General features: G+C 46.4%; 1 protein-coding gene across 1 annotated transcript in view; it reads right to left on the bottom strand.

The window, feature by feature from the left end:
* The window catches only part of Oxsr1 (oxidative stress responsive kinase 1), an 82468-nt gene extending 64545 nt beyond the window's left edge, over positions 1–17923 (bottom strand). Inside the window, exon 1 of the mRNA XM_045136610.1 lies at positions 17814–17923. Within this exon, the coding sequence (XP_044992545.1) occupies positions 17814–17883 (70 nt within the window). The 5' untranslated portion in view covers positions 17884–17923. The remainder of the gene's footprint in view (positions 1–17813) is intronic.
* Between the last annotated feature and the right edge of the window lie 98 nt (positions 17924–18021).

The raw sequence follows: 18021 nt of genomic DNA, 5'->3' as shown, positions 1-18021 counted from the left end.
GAGGGAAATCGTATCTGGTACAGTAAATCTGGCCAAAAGTTGGTAGCTAGGAACTTGAGACCTAAGGAAACCCAATTCTGAGGTTCTGCTAACTGGACAGCCTTCTAAATATCTTTGTTTGCTCCCAAAAATGCATAGATGGTAAAGTTACCAATAAGGAGCGGGGCAGGGTGGCACACACCTTTAATCCCAAAACTCAGGAGGCAGAGGTAGGAGGATTGCCATGAGTTTAAGGCCACCCTGAGACTACCTAGAGAATTCCAGGTCAGCCTGGGCTACAGAGAGACCCTATGTGTGTGTGTGGGGGGGGGGAGTTAACAATAAACAAATAGTATGTGCTCAGCCTAAACATGACACGGAAACCGCACCCTCCCAGGCTCAAGAACATCAGGGAAGAGAGGCGGAAAGCAGAAGGGGATGGAAAGCAGGGCTGCAAGTTTGCACTCACGAACTCACAGCAGATGTAGTCTTCGGCACATGGAAGAGGCTCTCGATACCTCATTATAGATGGTGCATGGGTCTATGAGACGCCACACCCCCAGAGTGAACAGTAGAAACTGGGTGGTGACGAGGGAGAGAGTGGTCATGTCCTTTAGTGGTATAGCCACTAGTGAGCTGACCACCCTCCACTAAATACCCTCTCACCAATCAATGACTATTCAAGTGACCCTAATTTAAACCAGTGAGTCAAAAATTAAAAGAAACAAGGTGTGCCGGGCGTGGTAGAGCACGCCTTTAATCCCAGCACTCAGGAGGCAGAGGCAGGAGGATGACCATTAGTTTGAAGCCACCCTGAGACTACATAGTTATTTCCAGGTCAGCCTGGGCCAGAGTGAAACCCTACCTCAAAAAAACAACAACAACAACAACAAAAAAAAAAAGGTGTGACAATGGTATGGGAATCAGATGGGAAGAAGGACTTCAGTGGGAAAAGTGAAGAGAGAAGTTAACTGGGGAAGTGAAATCAAAATGCACTGCATACACGTTTCGTGGCGCACGCCTTTAATCTCAGCACTCGAGAGGCAGTGGTAGGAGGATCTCCCTGAGTTCAGGGCCCCCCTGAGACTACATAGTGAATTCCAGATCAGACTGGGCTACAGCAAGACCCTACCTTAAAAAACAAAAATAAATAAATAAAATTTAAAAAAAATCATCAGGGCTGCAGAGATGAGTCCAGCCAAGATGCTTGCTTGCAAAACCTAACAGCCTGGGTTCAATCCCCCAATAACCACATAAAGCCATATGCTCAAAGTGAAGCATGCATCTGGAGTTCGTGTGCAGTGGAAAGAGGCCCTGGTGTGCTCATTCTCCCTCCCTCCCTCGCAATTAAGAACAATTAAGAGCATGAGGGTCTGATGTGATTTGTCCTAAGTTCGATTCCCCAGAACCCAAGTAAGCCAGATATACAAGGTGGCACATGCGCCTAGGGGCCCTGGGATACCCATTCATATTCCCCCCCCCCCCTCTCTCTCTCTCTCAATCTCTCAAATAAATAAAAAAATTAAATTGAAAAAATATATATCAAAAAAAAAAAAAAAAAAGAAAGGCTGCATCAAGGCAGGCATGGTGGTGCAGGCCTTTAATCTTAGCACTAGGGAGGAGGATCAACATGAGTTTGAAGCCACCCTGAGACTACATAATGAATTCCAGGTCAGCCTAAGCTAGAGTGAGACCCTACCTCAAAAATCCAAAAACCAAAAAAAAGAAGAAAGTTAGAAAGACTGCATCAAATAAGGTGAAAGGCAAGGACCAACACCCGAAGTTGTTCACACACACACACACACACACACACACACACACACACACACACTAGGGTGGTCTGAGAGCACAATGTCTCTGTAGCCCATATGTTTGTGATTTAACCTCATACTCAGTCCCCACGTTGGTGGAGCCTTTGGAAGGTTAAGCCTTGCTTGAGGAGGTATGTCACTGAAGGGGGACTTTTCTTGGGGGTTTCTGAGGTAGGGTCTCACTCCAGCTCAGATTGACCTGGAATTCACTATGTAGTCTTAGGGGCCTCAAACTCACAGCAATGCTCCTACTTCTGCCTCTCCAGTGCTGGGATTGAAGGTGTACACCACCACACCCAGCTAGGGGTAGACTTTTAAGGTTTATTAGCCTAACTCCAAGCCCAACGCTTAGACTGCTTCCACCCAGTTACGTGACAAGACAAAAGCCAGCTTCCTCCTCATGCCTACTTTCTCCATCATAATGAAACTCCTCCTCAAAACTGTAAACCTAAAATAAACCCTTTCCTCACATAAACTGCTTATGGTCAGGTGCTTTGTCCCAGCGACAAAGGTAACTACAGCAACAAAGGTGACACACAGATAGCCCACCAGAAAAAAAAATCAATTGTTTCCACATCATTAATTCAGAATAGCCTTTGAACTGGATATGGGGAGGGGGATTAAACAATTTCTTTTGCTGGAGAAATGAAAAATAGCCCAGACTATTCATTCTAAAAGATGACTAAGGCATTATCACTTGAACTATTAAAAAATGCAAGAATTCACAACTGTGTAGGCCCTTTCTAAAAATAAGAGCTTGTCAGAATTGTGTTGAAAACTAAAGCTATTCCGTGCATACCAAAATGAATAAGCCACTGGGCCACATGTGTTCAGTGATCGCGCCAGGAGCCGGTGGTTCTCTTCTCCCAGCTCGGTAATCTCCTGTCAGGGGAGGGCAGCTTCATACTGCCCGGTATGCCACACAGGACTCCTGGGAGTGGTTTTTTTTTTTTTAACTTTTTTATTTACTTATTTGAGAGGAAGAGGCAGAGAAAGGGAGACAGGAGAGGGAGAGAGAAAGAATGAGTATACCAAGGCATCCAGCCGCTGCAAACGAACTCCAGACATATGCACCACCTTGTGCATCTGGCTTATGTGGGTCCTGGGGAATTGAACCTGGGTCCTTTGGCTTTGCAGGTAAGTGCCTTAACCACTAAGCCATCTCTCCAGCCCTTTGTAGTGTTTTTAATCTCCCTTTTCTTACACAGCTAACCCTCTAGCTTCACAATACTTTCTAACCAGAATCTGACCGATTTTCCACACCTCCACTAATAGTTCTCTGCCTTACATAACCTTCCTTTCCATCCTTACAAAAACTTCTTCACATGACACACCAAGTTTAAAAAACTAAGTCATGGGCTAGAGAGATGGTATAGCGGTTAAGCGCTTGCCTGTGAAGCCTAAGGACCCTGGTTCGAGGCTCGATTCCCCAGGACCCACGTTAGCCAGATGCACAAGGAGGTGGACATATCTGGGGTTCGTTTGCAGTGGCTGGAAGCCCTGGTGTACCCATTCTTTCTTCCTATCTATCTATCTGCCTCTTTCTGTTGCTCTCAAATAAAAATGAGCAAAAATTTAAAAAAAAAAAAAAAAAACTAAGTCATGAGCTGTAGAAATGGCTTAGTGGTTAAGGCACTTGCCTTTAAAACCTAAGGACCTGGGCTCAATTCCCCAGTAGCCACGTAAAGCCAGACGCACAAGGTGGAGCATGAATCTGGAGATCATTTTTGCAGCAGCGGCTAGAGACCCTGGCGTGCCCATATGTTTTCTCTCTATCTCTCTCTGTCACTGTCCTTGCAAATAAATAAAATTTATAACACCTAAGTCAGGGGCTACAGAGATGGCTTAGTGGTTAAGGTGTTTACCTGCAAAGCCAAAGGATCCAGTTCCAATTCCCAGGACCCACGTAAGCCAGATGCACAAAGTGGCGCATGCATCTGGAGTTCATTTGCAGTAGTTCAAGGTCCTAGTGTACCCATTCCCTCCCTCCCTCCCTCCCTCCCTCCTTCCCCCTCTCTCTCTCTCTCTCAAATAAATTTGAAAAAAAAACATAAACTAAGTCATGTCAAGTTAAACCTCCACTCAAAACCCTGATATAATTTTGAGTTTTCTACAAAACAGTAGCCAAATTCCTCTAGTGACTTAGAAGTGACAGTCACGACAGGCGTGGTGGCGCACACCTTTAATCCCAGCACTCAGGAAGCAGTGGTAAGAGGATCACAGTGAGTTCAAGGCCACCCTGAGACTACATAGTGAATTTCAGGTCAGCCTGAGCTAGAGACCCTAACTTGAAAAACCAAAAACAAAAGAAGTGACAGTCAAGACCACACACTCCACCACCTTCCCTTTCTAACCTCCGCACCCTTGGTCACAGGCCTCCTCTGGCCCCTCGCCTCCTCACTCGTCCTTACCCACGCCCATTCCCGCACTGCTCCCGCTGCCTGAAACAGGCTTCCTGCAGATAACCACACCCATCACTTCTTCACCTCTCTCAGGTCTTTCTTCAAACGTCACCTTCTAGGTAATGCTTTCCCTAATCTATTTTAAACTGCACCCCACTTCTATCCCAGCAACTCCCAGGCCCTTTCCTCGCCCACTCTTCTCCTTCACTGCCGCCGGGCGAGAGCTGCGGAGCGCCTGCAGGGGCGGGCTCCGTGGGCGTCACTGCTGTCTCCAGCCTCCAGTGCCTGCTGGGGACCAGGACTTTGAAAAGCATATGCATGAAGCAATCAAGTAGTGGAAGTTTTTGCGATTTTTTGTTGTTTTGTTTTTGAGGTAGGGTCTTGCTCTAGCCCAGGCTGACCTGGAATTCACTATGCAGTCTCAGGGGGGCCTCCAACTCCCCGCTATCCTCCTACCTCTGCCTCCTGAGTGCTGGGATAAAAGGAGTGCGCCACCACGCCTAGCAGTAGTGGAAACATTGTCAAGGAGAAAAATGACTTGCTTGGGACAGAACAAGCAGAAAAGCCACCCAGTCTTTTCAGCATTCCCTCATCACTGCCATCATGAGCAGTAACATTTACTCCATATGCCAAGTACCACACTGAACCCTCTGATAACTTACAGCTTTTTCTTTTTCTTCTTTTTTTTCTTTTGGTTTTTTGAGGTAGGGTCTCACTGTAGCCCAGGCTGACCTGGAATTCACTATGTAGTCTTAGAATAGCCTCAAACTCATGGAGATCCTCCTACCTCAGCCTCCTGAGTGCTGGGAGTAAAGGCATGTACCATCACACCAGGCTCTTAACTTACAGCTTTTTAAAACTACTTGTTACAATAATCCTATGGTGTTACTGGTCTCACAAAGCAATGTAAATAAAACAATGTAAGCTGGGGGCGTGGTTAAGTTGGCAGAGTGCTTGGCCAGCATGCACAAAGATCTGAGTTCCATCTCCAGCACGGCATAAACCCAGCTTAATGGTACATGCCTTAACCCAATACTTAGGGACACAAAGATCCAAGCTGACCTAGAAACCAGAACTCTACTGTCTTAACTGGTAGGCAAGTACCTTCTGAAATTAAAACTAGTATTTATTAACTGTCTGCTATGTGTCACATTAAATTATTTACTTGCAAGGCTTTAGTTAACCAATTTAAAAAAGAAAACCAAGTCCAACATTATTAGTTGCTTATTCAATATTCAACATACAAACTTTTGGGGTTTTTTTTTTTTTTTTTTTGGTTTTTCGAGGTAGGGTCTCACAGCAGCACAGGCTGGCCTCAAACTCATGGTGATCTTCCTACGTATGCCTCCCACATGCTGGAATTAAAGGTGTGTGCCACCATACCACCATACCCGGCCCAAACTCTTCTTGATTCTCTTTCCCTTACTTTTGTTTGAAATAACAAGGTACTAACTGCCCAGGGAAAAACTTCATTCCCAGCCTCTCTTGCAGATGACCAAATTACACATTTCAAGCCAGTAACATAAGAGCGGAAGTCACTAGTACAACATCCAGGGAGGAAGTTCTGTGCAGGGAGCTAAAGAGCCTCCGGCATGAGCTTGTCCTGCCAGTCTCCTGGGCTAGACACAAGCCTGGAGCCAGCGTGAGGCAACCGCCTGACAGTTTCTGTGAGAATGAGCCGCGCTGTGCGGTGGCATGGAGGCCAGCAGGAGGACCTAGCTGGCACCTTCTTCTTCCACAGACAGAGGACATTACTAAGCCGTGGCTATTTCTGTTTTCATTACATGCAGCAAACATGATGAGGTTGCTGGCCCAATGCTGACCGCTCTGAAAATGGTAGCTTAGCACTGTTGACACTGACATTAACATTGACAGAGAGGCTACAAGTGAAGCTTTGGAATCTTATCCAGGAACCATGGTTTAAACATCAAAATGTATAGCTAATGAAAAACTATTATTTTTGAAAAAAAATATTAAAAATGCTTGTTAAGGGGCTAGAGAGATGGCTTAGCAGTAAGGTGTTTGCCTGCAAAGCCAAAGGATCCCAGTTTGACTCTCCAGGGCCCACATAAGCCAGATAGATGCACAAGGGGGCACACGCATCTGAAGTTCATCTGCAGTGGCTGGAGGCCCTGGCACACCCATCCTCTCTCCCTTTCTCAGTCTCTTTCTCTCTGTCTAATAAATAAATAAATAAAGCTTTTTTTAAGACTTTAAAAATGCTTATTAAAGCATCTTATTCAGCTTTTTAGCATTCTGACAAGTCTGCATGGAGAGATCATTTTGATCGTCTGTCACACTCACCCTGCCCTCTCTCATGTCCCCTCCTCTTGTCACCGACCTCCTTCTTCCCAGTTAGTCCACCTTTGACTTTTTGTTGTTGCTTCTGTTTGGGTTTTTTTTTTTTGTTTGGTTGGTTGGTTGGTTTTTGTTGTTGTTGTTTTTCAAGGTAGGGTCTCATTTAGCCCAGGCTGACCTGGAATTCACTATGTAATCTCAGGGTAGCCTCAAACTCATAGTGATCCTCCTACCTCTGCCTCCCAACTCCACTCCACACCCAGCTCCAATGAGTTTTAATTAAGGTTGCTTACACAAATGGAGGGCGAGGAGTTATTTATTGAACATGAGCAACTTATCAGTGGTTATACCACTGAAGACACAATCCCTCCCCTAGAGTCCATTAACTGCCAACAGCTCCTCAGAGAGAGGTGGGACACCCATGAGCCACCCCTTCCCCACCTCAAAAACTCAGTAACTATTAAAAAGTGAGTCCGGGGGGACTGGAAAGATGGCTTAGTGGTTAAGGTGCTTGCCTGCAAAGCCAAAGAACCCAGGTTCGATTCTGTAGGACCCACATAGGCCAGATACACAAAGTGGCACGTATGTCCAGAGTTCATTTGCAGTGGCTGAAGGCCATGGCATGCCCATTCTCTCTCCTCTATCTGCATCTATTTCTCTCTCAAATAAAGTTCCTTAAAAAAAAAGGGAAGCCAGGCGTGGTGATGGACGCCTTTAATTTCAGCACTGGGGAGGCGGATGTAGGAGGATCACCAGGAGTTCGAGGCCACCCTGAGACTACATAGTGAATTCCAAGTCAACATGGGCTAGAGTGAGACCCTACCTCAAAATACAACATAAATAAATAAGCAAACAAACAAACATCGAAGAGGGGCTGGGGAGATAGTTCAGTGGTTGAAAACACTTGCAGCTGAGGCCTCTCAAACTGGAAACCACTAAATTCAACTCCCCAGAACCCATGTTAAAAGCTGGGCATGGTAGAGCACAACTTTAATCCCAGCACTCGGGAGGCAGAGGTAGAAGGAACACCAGGAGTTCAAGGCCACCCTGAGTCTACACAGTGAATTCCGGGTCAGCCTGGGCTACAGTGAAACACTACCTCAAAAGACCAAAAAGCTGGGCATGGCCAGGTGTGCACTCGGGAAGCAGAGGAAGGAGGATTGTTATGAGTTCGAGGCCAGCCTGGGACTACATAGTGAATTCCAGGAGAGCCTGGGCTACAGTGAGACCCTACCTCAGAAAACCAAAACGCTAGGCATGGCTAGGTGTGCACTTGGGAGGCAGAGGTAGGAGGACCACTATGAGTTCCAGGCCAGACTGGGCTAGAGTGAGATTCTACCTAGAGGGGGGTTGAGCTGGGCATGGCTGTGCACATCTGGAGCCCCAGTGAGGGAGGGACCTGAAGATCTCCACAGCTCAGTGAGAGACGGCAACTTCTGGTTGAGGAAATATGCTGATGAGTTATAAAGGTACCCAAAGTAACTGCATGGCGTGCACATACCACCTACATACTACCTACACAGACACACACTCACTCACACTCACTCACACGTGAGAAAAGCAAACTAGAGGGCTGCCCTTGCCTAAGCTGGGTGAATCATACCAGAACTCAGCCTGGGCTAGATTGAGACCCTACTGCAAAAAACCAACCCCCCCCCCAAAAAAAAAGCCTCTTCTGGGAACATTAAACATACAGGTTGGAATTTAAAAGGATTCTATCATTTAAGGATGTTTTGACAATTCAGTTTTTTGTGTAATTATTTACAGATACCAGTTTCACTCAGACTGACCTGGAATTCACTGTGTAGTCAGTCTCAGGGTGGCGTCGAACTCCTACCAATCCTCCTACCTATGCCTCCCAAGTGCTGGGATTAAAGGTGTATTTCAACACACCTGGCAGTTCTTTTCTTTTTTGTCTGCTGTAGGATTTTACCATGAACAAGAACAGAGGATACAGGTCAGACAAAATGTTTGCCATGCAAACATGAGGACCTCAGCTGGTATCACATACCCACATAAAAATGCCAAGCACGGTCATATGTGGCGGCACACACCTTTAATCGCAGCACTCTGAAGGCAGAGGTAGGAGGATCACTATGAGTTCAAGGCCACCCTGGGACTACAGAGTGAGTTCCAGGTCAGTCTGAGCTACAACTGAGCCACTACTTCAAAAAAAATAAATTTTTTTTTTGGTTCTCCAAGAGAAATTTTTTTTCATGTGTGTGTGTATTTATACGAGTCTGTGTATGCGCATGTTTGTGGATGTGTGGAGGCTTGAAGACCTTAAGTGGCAACCTTAGGAGCACTGTCCACCTTTTTTGAGACAGTGTCTCTCAGTGGTCTGCAGCTCACCAGTGAGCTCCCGGGAGCCTCCTGTCTGTGTCCGAAGCTCTTGGATTACAGGCACACACCACCATGCTTGGCATATTAAAAAAAATTTTTTTTTGAAGCCAGGCATGGTGGCACACACCTTTAATCCCAGCACTCAGGAGACAGAGGTAGGAGGATCATTGTGAGTTCAAGGCCACCCTAAGACTACATAGTGAATTTCAGGTCAGCGTGAACTAGAGTGAGACCCTACCTTGAAAAACCAAAAAAGAAAAAAAATTTTTTTTCAGGCTAGAGAGATGGCTTAGCAGTTAAGATGTTTGCCTGCAAAGCCTAAGGACCCAGGTTCAATTCCCCAGTACCCATGTAAGCCAGATGCACAAGGTGCATGTGCATCTGGAGTTGGCTTGCAGTGGCTAGAGGCCCTGGTGTGCCCATTCTCTATGTGCTTCTCTTTCTCTCTCAACTAAATAAAATAATTTCTTAAAAAAATCTCTCTCTGGGCTGTAGAGATGGCTTGGTGGCTAAGGTACTTGCCTGCCAAGCCAAAGGACACAGGTTTGATTCCCCAGGACGCATATTAGCCAGTTGCACAAAGGGGTGCAAACGTCTGGAGTTCGTTTGCAGTGGCTCGAGGTCCTGGCACGCCCATTCTCTCTCCCTCTTTCTCTCTCAAATAAATAAATAAAAATAAAGTATTTTAAAAATACTTTAAAAAATCTTTCTGAAACCAGGTGTGGTGCTCACGCCTTTAATCCCAGCACTCAGAAGGCAGAGGTAGGAGGATCGCCATGAGTTCAAGGCCACCCTGAGACTACATAGTGAATTAATTCCAGGTCAGCCTGAGGTAGAGTGAGACCCTACCTTGAAAACAAAACAAGACAAAATCTCTTTCTGCTTACAAATAAGTATTTTTTTTAAAAAAAGAACAAACCAAGTTAGGAGAAGCAATTAACACAAATACCATAGTGCTAAGTAGATCAAATAAATGTGTATGTTTGATGGAGAAGGAGATACCACTGTTCTGAGTCCCCTGAAAACAATCCTTTGAAAACAAAAATCTAAATGATTTCCCAAATCTTCTCTTCTAGACTCTATTTGTTTCCTGAAACAGTCAAGTGAAATCAGAAGAAATCACAAAGCATCACTTTGTAAATTATATCTTATTGCTAAGTGTTATGCTCCAAGGCTTGGGAGGGGGGCTCAGTGGTCAGCAGTCAGGACCTGCCCAGCAGGAAAAGGCAGGAAGTTCCATCCTCAGCGCCTTGGATCCTTGTCAGTTATTCTAGGCCATAATTCACAGGAAAACTGTTTTCTCCCTGTTAGGAGAATGGGGTGAAATTGTGTGTAGGACAGAGTAGAAGAAAGGGAGAAATACCAACCCAATATTTTCATTGTAGGGATGTTTTCCTTAATCTGCTGTGACTATAACACCCACCTTCCAATTTATCTACAAAAAAAAGCAAATGCAGAAATAAGTATCCTAAACTAAGTACAGAGGAGTTGAGAGCCAGGACTGGCTTGCCACTGATTAGCTCTATGACTTCACCCTGTTTGTCTCAACACCTTCAACTATAAAACAAGATAATTTACATTATTTAACACCATAAAAAAATTTTTTTTGAAGCCAGGCATGGTGGCTCATGCCTTTCATCCCAGCACTTGGGAGGCAGAGGTAGGAGAATCACTATGAGTTCAAGGCCACCCTGAAACTACATAGTGACTTCCAAGTCAGCCTGGGCTAAAACGAGACCCTACCTCGGGAAAAAAAAAAAAAAAAAAAAAAAAAAACTCAAGCTGTATCAGATTCTTAACTGTAACAGCTAGGGCTGGGGAGACGGCTCAGCAGTTCAAAGCTTGCTTCTACAGCCTACTGATCTGGGAAGCCACCCACCTCAGCTGGACAAGGAAAGTGGCACAAGCCCCTGGAGGAGGGCCTGGCACTCATGCAGTTAGTAAATACATCTTTTATTACTATTATTACTCAAAACTTTTAGGGGTGGGAGACATGGAAGTTAAGGTGCTTACTGCAAAGCCTGACAACCCAGGTTTGATACCCCAGTACCCAGGAAAAGCAGATGCACAAAGTGGTGCACGCATCTGGAGTTCGTTTGCAGTGGCAACAGGTCCTGGTGCACCCATTCACATTCATCCTCTCTTTCTCTCTCCTTTTTGCAAATAAAACAGTAAAAATTGAGAACTTTTAAACAGGGGTGGCAGCTCAGCCTACAATCACAGCACTCAGGGCAGGAGGAGCTCTGCAAATTCAAGCCACTGTGATCTACATATCAAGTTCCAGGCCAGCCAGGGTTAGACAAGACTGCGCCCTTCCAAAAGGATAATGCCAGGGTATGGTAGCTTAGGCTTTCATCTCAGGATTTGGGAAGCTGAGGTATCGGAGTGCTGTGAGTTCAAGGCCAGCCTGGACTAGAAAGAGATGCTGCCTCAAAAAGGGGGAACTGGGGAGATGGTTCAGTGGTTGAAGGCACTTGCTTGCAAAGCTGGCCAGCCAGAGTTCAATTCCCTGGTACCCATGGAAAGCCAGACACACAAAGTGAGGCATGCTCTGGAGTTTGTATGAAGCAGTAAGAGTCCCTGACCCATAGCTCACTCACTCTCAATAAAGTAAATAGACAGACAGACAGTTTTTTGAGGTAGGGCCTCACTCTAGCCCAGGCTGACCTGGAATTCACTCTGTGCTCTCAGGGTGGTCTCAAGCTCATTGCAATCCTCCACCTCAGCCTCCCAAGTGCTGGGAATAAAGGCATGGGCCACCACACCAGGCTCAAATATATTTTTAATTTTATTATATATATATGTACACACACACATATATATATGTATATAATTTTAGGGGAGGGATTTCATGGGAGGGTCTCACTCTAGCCCAGAGAGAGGAAGGGAGGGAGGGGGAAATTAAAACTTTTGTGCTTTAAGGGAAAAAGGAGAGGAGGGGGGAAACTAAACTAGGAGAAACAGTTGTACTAAAAACACAGGCGATGACAGTTTATCCAAACTACCACACATTCATTCATATTCTCTCTCCCCCACCCTCCCTGATGCCACCCTTATAAATCAGGGAAAACAAACCAAGTAAGTTCAGGCAAAAGAATGATTGTTATGAGTGGAAGGTAAGCCTGGGCTACAGAATATTACCTGTCAGAAAGGAAAGAAAGAGGAGAGAGAAAGGAAGGAGGACTGGTGTTAAAGCCCTTGTCAGAAGCCTAAGGACTCAGGTTCAATTCCCCAGTACCCACATAAGCCAAATGCACAAGATGGCACATGCGTCTGGAGTTCATTTGTAGTGGCTGAAGGCTCTAGCACACTCATTCTCTCTCCCTCTGCCTCTTTCTCAAATAAATAAATAAAGATAAAAAATATTTTTTAAAAAGACAAATACAGTCCTGGAGAGATGGCTTAGCGGTTAAGCGCTCGCCTATGAAGCCTATGGACCCCGGTTCGAGGCTCGGTTCCCCAGGTCCCACGTTAGCCAGATGCACAAGGGGGCGCATGCGTCTGGAGTTCGTTTGCAGAGGCTGGAAGCCCTGGCGCGCCCATTCTCTCTCTCTCCCTCTATCAGTCTTTCTCTCTGTGTCTGTCGCTCTCAAATAAATAAATAAAAAAAATTAAAAAAAAAAAGACAAATACATATCCCAGTACATAATCACATGAAAAAATCTTCACTGTCATGATCATTAAGGAAATGCTATGGGACACCATTTCATACCCACCAGCATGACTGTAAGCGAAAGACAGGCTTGGGAATGCAGTTCAGTGACGCAGCACAGGCATGTATGTGAGGCTGAGTTTGCCCCTAACAACACACATGTATGTTCTCACAAATACAGACAAGACAACAAAAGCTGTCTAGGAGCCGGGCGTGGTGGTGCACACCTTTAATCCCAGCACTCGGAAGGCAGAGGTAGGAGGATCACTGTGAGTTTGAGGCTAGCCTGAGACTATAGTGAGTTCCAGGTCAGCCTGGACTAAGGTGAGACCCTACCTCAAAAATAAAAAACAAAAACAAGAAAAACAGTTGTCTAGAACGAAGAGAAACTAGAACTCTCATTTATATTCTATATAACTAGTAGAATGTAAAATGGCAGACAGGACTTTGCAAAAAGCATTGCAGTAGGTTATAAGGAAGTTAAATACACTGGGCATGGTGGTGCACACCTTCAATCCCAGCACTGGGGAGGCAGAGGTGGGAGATTGCTGTGAGTTTGGACTACACAGTGACTTCCAGGCCAGCTGGGCTACAGAGAGACCTGACCTGAAAAACCCAAAGAAAAAAGAAGTTAAATTTACCACATGGCTCTGAAATTCTACACCAAGAAAGCAAACATTTTCCAAGATAGCTTGATGTGACTGCAGACAGCCGCAGCCTCGTTCCAAATCGCCAAGACGCAGAGACAAGCAATGTCCACCCACTGCCCTCCCCATGCTGCTGGGTGCTGCGCCATGGATTTCACAGCAATGCAAAGGAAAAGAAGACAAACTCAAAGAACCACATATTAGATCACATTTACATAAAGTGTCCAGAAAGGGCAAATCTATAGACAGAAAGTAGGCTGGGCATGGAGGCGCATGCCTTTAAGCCCAGCATGCAGGAGGCAGAGGTAGGAGGATCACTGAGAGTTCGAGGCCACCCTGAGACTACATAGTGAATTCCAGGTCAGCCTGGACTAGAGTGAAACCCTACCTCAAAAAACAACAACAACAAAACAAATCAAGAGACAGAAAGTAGATTTTTGTTTGCCTGGGGCTAGGCGTGGAACAGGGAGTTACTGAAAATGGACATGAGGCACCCTTTTGGAATGAGGGAAATGTTCTAAGACTGGACTGTGGTGATGACTGAACAACTCTCTTAAGGTCACCAAGATGTTACTGGAGTACATACTTCCATCAGGTAGGCTTTGTGGGATGTAAGGTGCACCGCCATAAAACTGTTTTGGGGAAAAAAATGTGAAAATAGTATGTAAGTAAAAGAAGCTGAAGACCAATGGTCACATGCTATATGAGCCTATTTCAGCAAAATTTCCACAAAACACAAACTATAGAAACAAAAATAGGTTTGTGGTTGCCTGGAAGTAGGGCTAGGCAGGAAGGAGGATTAACTGTAAACAGGCACACAGGAATCTCACTAGGATGAAGAAACTACCCGGAAACTGGATTATGGTGATGGTTATCCAGCAAACCTAGCACAACAAAATAATACCTGAATTTTGAGCCAGCCATGGTGACTTCACCTTTCACCCCAGCACTGGGGACACTGAGGTAGAAGGATCACTGTGAGTTCCTGGCCACCCTGCGCCTCAAAATGAGTTTCAGGTCAGCCTGGTTTAGAATGAAAACCTGCCTCAAAGGGGGGAGGGGACAGGGCGGGGCTGAAGAGATGGCTTTGCAGTTAAGGTGCTTGACTGCAAAGCCTAAGGACCCAGGTTCAATTCCCCAGTACCCACATAAGCCACATGTGGTGGTTTGATTCAGGTGTCCCCCATAAACTTAGGTGTTCTGAATGCTAGCTCCCCAACTGATGGAGATTTGGGAATTAATGCCTCCTGGAGGGAGTGTATTGTTGGGGGCGGGCTTATGGGCTTTATAGCCAGTTTCCCCATGCCAGTGTTTGGCATACCCTTCTGTTGCTGTGGTCCATCTTATGTTTGCCAGGGGGTGATGTCCACCCTCTGCTCATGCCATCGTTTTCCCCTGCCATCGTGAAGCTTCCCCTCAAGCCTGTGAGCCAAAATAAACCTCTTTTTCCCAGAAGCTACTCTTGATTGGGTGATTTCTACCAGCAATGTGAACCGGACTGCAACACCACATACACATGGTAGCAGGTGCGTCCAGAGGTCACTTGCAATGGCTAGAAGCCCTGGTGCTCCCATTCTCTCTCTTTTCTCTCTCTCTCAATGGAAAAACAATAACAACAAAAAAAAGCCGAGCATGGTGACCTACACCTTTAATCCCAGCATTTGGGAGACAGAGGTAGGAGGATCACAGTGAGTTCAAGGCCAACCTGAGACTAATAGTGAATACCAGGTCAGCCTGAATTACAGTGAGACCCTACCTCGAAAAACAAAAACAAAAATAAAATAAAATACATAAAACGAACAAATAAATAAAAAATTTCATTTAGCCTGGTGTGTTGGTGCACACCTGTAATCCCGGCACTCAGGAGGCAGAGAGAGGTAGGCCTATCGCTGTGAGTTCGAAGCTACCCTAAGACTACATAGTGAATTCCAGGTCAGCCTGGGCTGGAGAACAATGACCTAACTGGGGCAAGGAAAAAAAGAAAGAAAGAAAAACACTACTTTAAAAAAAAAAAAAAAACTGGGCATGATGGTGCATGCCTTTAATCCCAGCACTCAGAAGACTGAGGTAGCCCAGGCTGACCTGGAATTCACTCTGTATTCTCAGGGTGGCCTCGAACTCGTGGTGATCCTCCTACCTCTGCCTCTGGAGTGCTGGGATTAAAGGCGTGCACCACCACATCTGGTTTACATTTTATTTTTTTGTTAATTTTTTTTTTCAATGCAAGCAGAGAGAGACAGTATGGACACATCAGTGTCTCCTGCCTTGTGCATCTGGCTTGTGTACATACCCACATAAAGCCCAATGTACAACGTGGTACATGCATCTCGAGTTCACTTGCAGTTCCTAGAGGCCCTGGCATGCACGCACACACTCTCATTCTCTCTTTCTCTTGCCTCTTCTCTCTCTCAAATACATAAATAAAATGTAAAAAAAAAAAAAAAAAAAAAAAAGACAACACAAGGCTGGAGCGATGGCTGGGCAGTTAAGAGCACTTCCTGCGCCTGTGCAAGCATGAAGGCCTGGGAGACCTCTGAGTTCAATCCCCAGGACCACAGAAACAGCTGGGCATGGGCATGAGTGTCTACAAACCCAGCCTCCAGGGAGCAGAGACCCAAGAATCACCACCAGAGACAGGGACAAAATAGTAAGCTCTGTGATCAGTAAGAGACGCCAGCTCAATCAAGTGAGAATCCACAGAGGGTAACGGAGCGGACACCTGACCTTCCCTTGCAGCCACCTTAGGCAAGCTGATGGGGTGCCACACCAGGTCATACCACACCACACACACATGCACAAGCCAAAAAAAGGAAATCTAAAGAGAAAAGAAATTTGGTGTTTCTTTAAAACACAAGTACAGGGCTGAGGAGATGGCTTAGCAGTTAAGGCACTTGCCTAGAAAGCCTAAGGACCCAGGTTCAATTCCCCAGGACCCACGTAAGCCAGATACACAAGGTGGCACATGTGTCTGGAGTTGGTTTACAGAGTGGCTAGAGGCCCTCCCTGGCAGGCCCATTCTTTCTATCTGCCTATTTCTCTCCTTCTCTCTGCCTCTTTCTCTTTAATAAATAAATACTTTAAAAACAAAAATAATAAATAAAACACAGGTACAGTGCAATTCACAGTGACACCCTCAAGGCAGCTAAGGAGTCTTTAGTTGGTCTTGTTACTACTAATTTTAGGGCATGATGCTGGCAGAGCACACAATTCTTCCTCCAACACACAGAGGTCTGCTCACGTCAGCTAGACCAAGCCTGTGTTTAAACCCATCCCCTTCTGATTTCTAGGGGAATAAGCTACTGTCCAACAAATACTCCCCTTGTCCCCAGCCCAGCCCCCACCCCCAATCACCATGCCTCTCTGAGAATTGCAATCTGTGTTGTGCAAGTCTGGTGTCTGCCAACTGGTATTCCTGGACCCCCTTCAAGTCTACACTCCACACATACCAACCAGACCCATCAGATCATGTCATCGTCCCTGCTCCAAATCCTCCACGGAAACTTAAAATTCCCGAACCATCCTACCCAAGTGAGACTTCCTTCAGGTCCTAAATTAGCAAGCTCCTTCTCTCCTCAGTCTTCCCATTTTCTCAGCCCTCAATAAAGCGGCGTGGGGGGGGGGGAATTCCGGGGGCCTTAAAACACATTTCTTATCCTTCAGAGCTTAACTTCAATATGATCATCTGGAAAAGGGGGGACGACAAATACAATCTTCCCTCAAATCACCTTAACTGGTCCAAGTTATTGCCTATCTGACCATCTTGTTTATTTTCCTCCTAACACTTGCCAAAACCTGTTCCTTTTTATTTTATTCTTTTTGACTATTTTAAAGTTTACCTCCCTGACTAGAAAAGTCAGTCGGAAGGAGACAAAAATTAGGTCTAAAGCCAGACGTTATGGTACACGCCTTTAATCCCAGCACTTGGGAGACAGAGGAAGGAGGATCACTGTGGGTTCAAGGCCAGCCTGAGAGAATACATAGAGAATTCCAGGTCAGCCTGGGCTAGGGTGACACCCTACCTTGAAAAACCAAGAAGTTGGGTGTGCCTTGCTGAGTGCAGCCACCTACAGCTCCCTGCAAACTGGAAAACTGGTGCTTGGTCCACACTCCCCGGGTTTGTCTCCGGGATAGGAGAATGCACTAAAAAGCGTCCCATACCACAATCCTAGAAATAGGCTCTGCACACACACGCACATGTATGTATATGTGTGCGTGTGTGTGTGTGTGTGTATGATGTCTCCATAAATATAGACTAGCTGGATGCGAATAGACAACTATGTCTTTACATAGATTAGGTAGATGCGCATAGATAACTATATAAAAATATATATCTATATAGATACAGATGTTCACACACACACACACACACATATAAGTATGTGTATATAATATATAGCCCTTTCTCACGGATGCTCGGGGGAGGGAAGAAGAACTAAAAAAGGCCCGTCCCACCACGTCCACTTCCTCTCCCCACTGGACACACGCATGTGACGCTCGTGATCGAACACGCCCGTCTCTCAGGTAGGTCCCCATCTGTGCCGCGATGAGCCCCACCCCGGCCCTGCCCCCGGCCCCCAGCGCACCGCACCCCGGCCCGCCCGGCCCGGCCTCGACGCACGACCCGGCGCGTCCCCGCGTGCGTGTCACCCGGCGCCTCCCGCTCCGCAGCGCCCGCGCTCACCGATCACCTCCTGCAGCTCGTAGTCGTCCCTGTTGATGGACCAGGGCAGGGCGCTCGCGTCCTCGGTCATGACGGCGGCGGCCCCGACTCGCTGACCTCGCTCCCGGGCGCTCGCCGGCCGCGCGGCTCCCCGCCCCCACCGCCGCCCGCCTCGCCAACACTCGTCCGGGGCCGATCGGGCAGCGCCGGGGTGACGGCGCCGCACAGC

This window comes from Jaculus jaculus, chromosome 17, assembly GCF_020740685.1.
Source record: "Jaculus jaculus isolate mJacJac1 chromosome 17, mJacJac1.mat.Y.cur, whole genome shotgun sequence".
Lineage (NCBI taxonomy): Eukaryota > Metazoa > Chordata > Mammalia > Rodentia > Dipodidae > Jaculus > Jaculus jaculus.
This window is presented reverse-complemented; position numbering and strand designations above follow the sequence as displayed.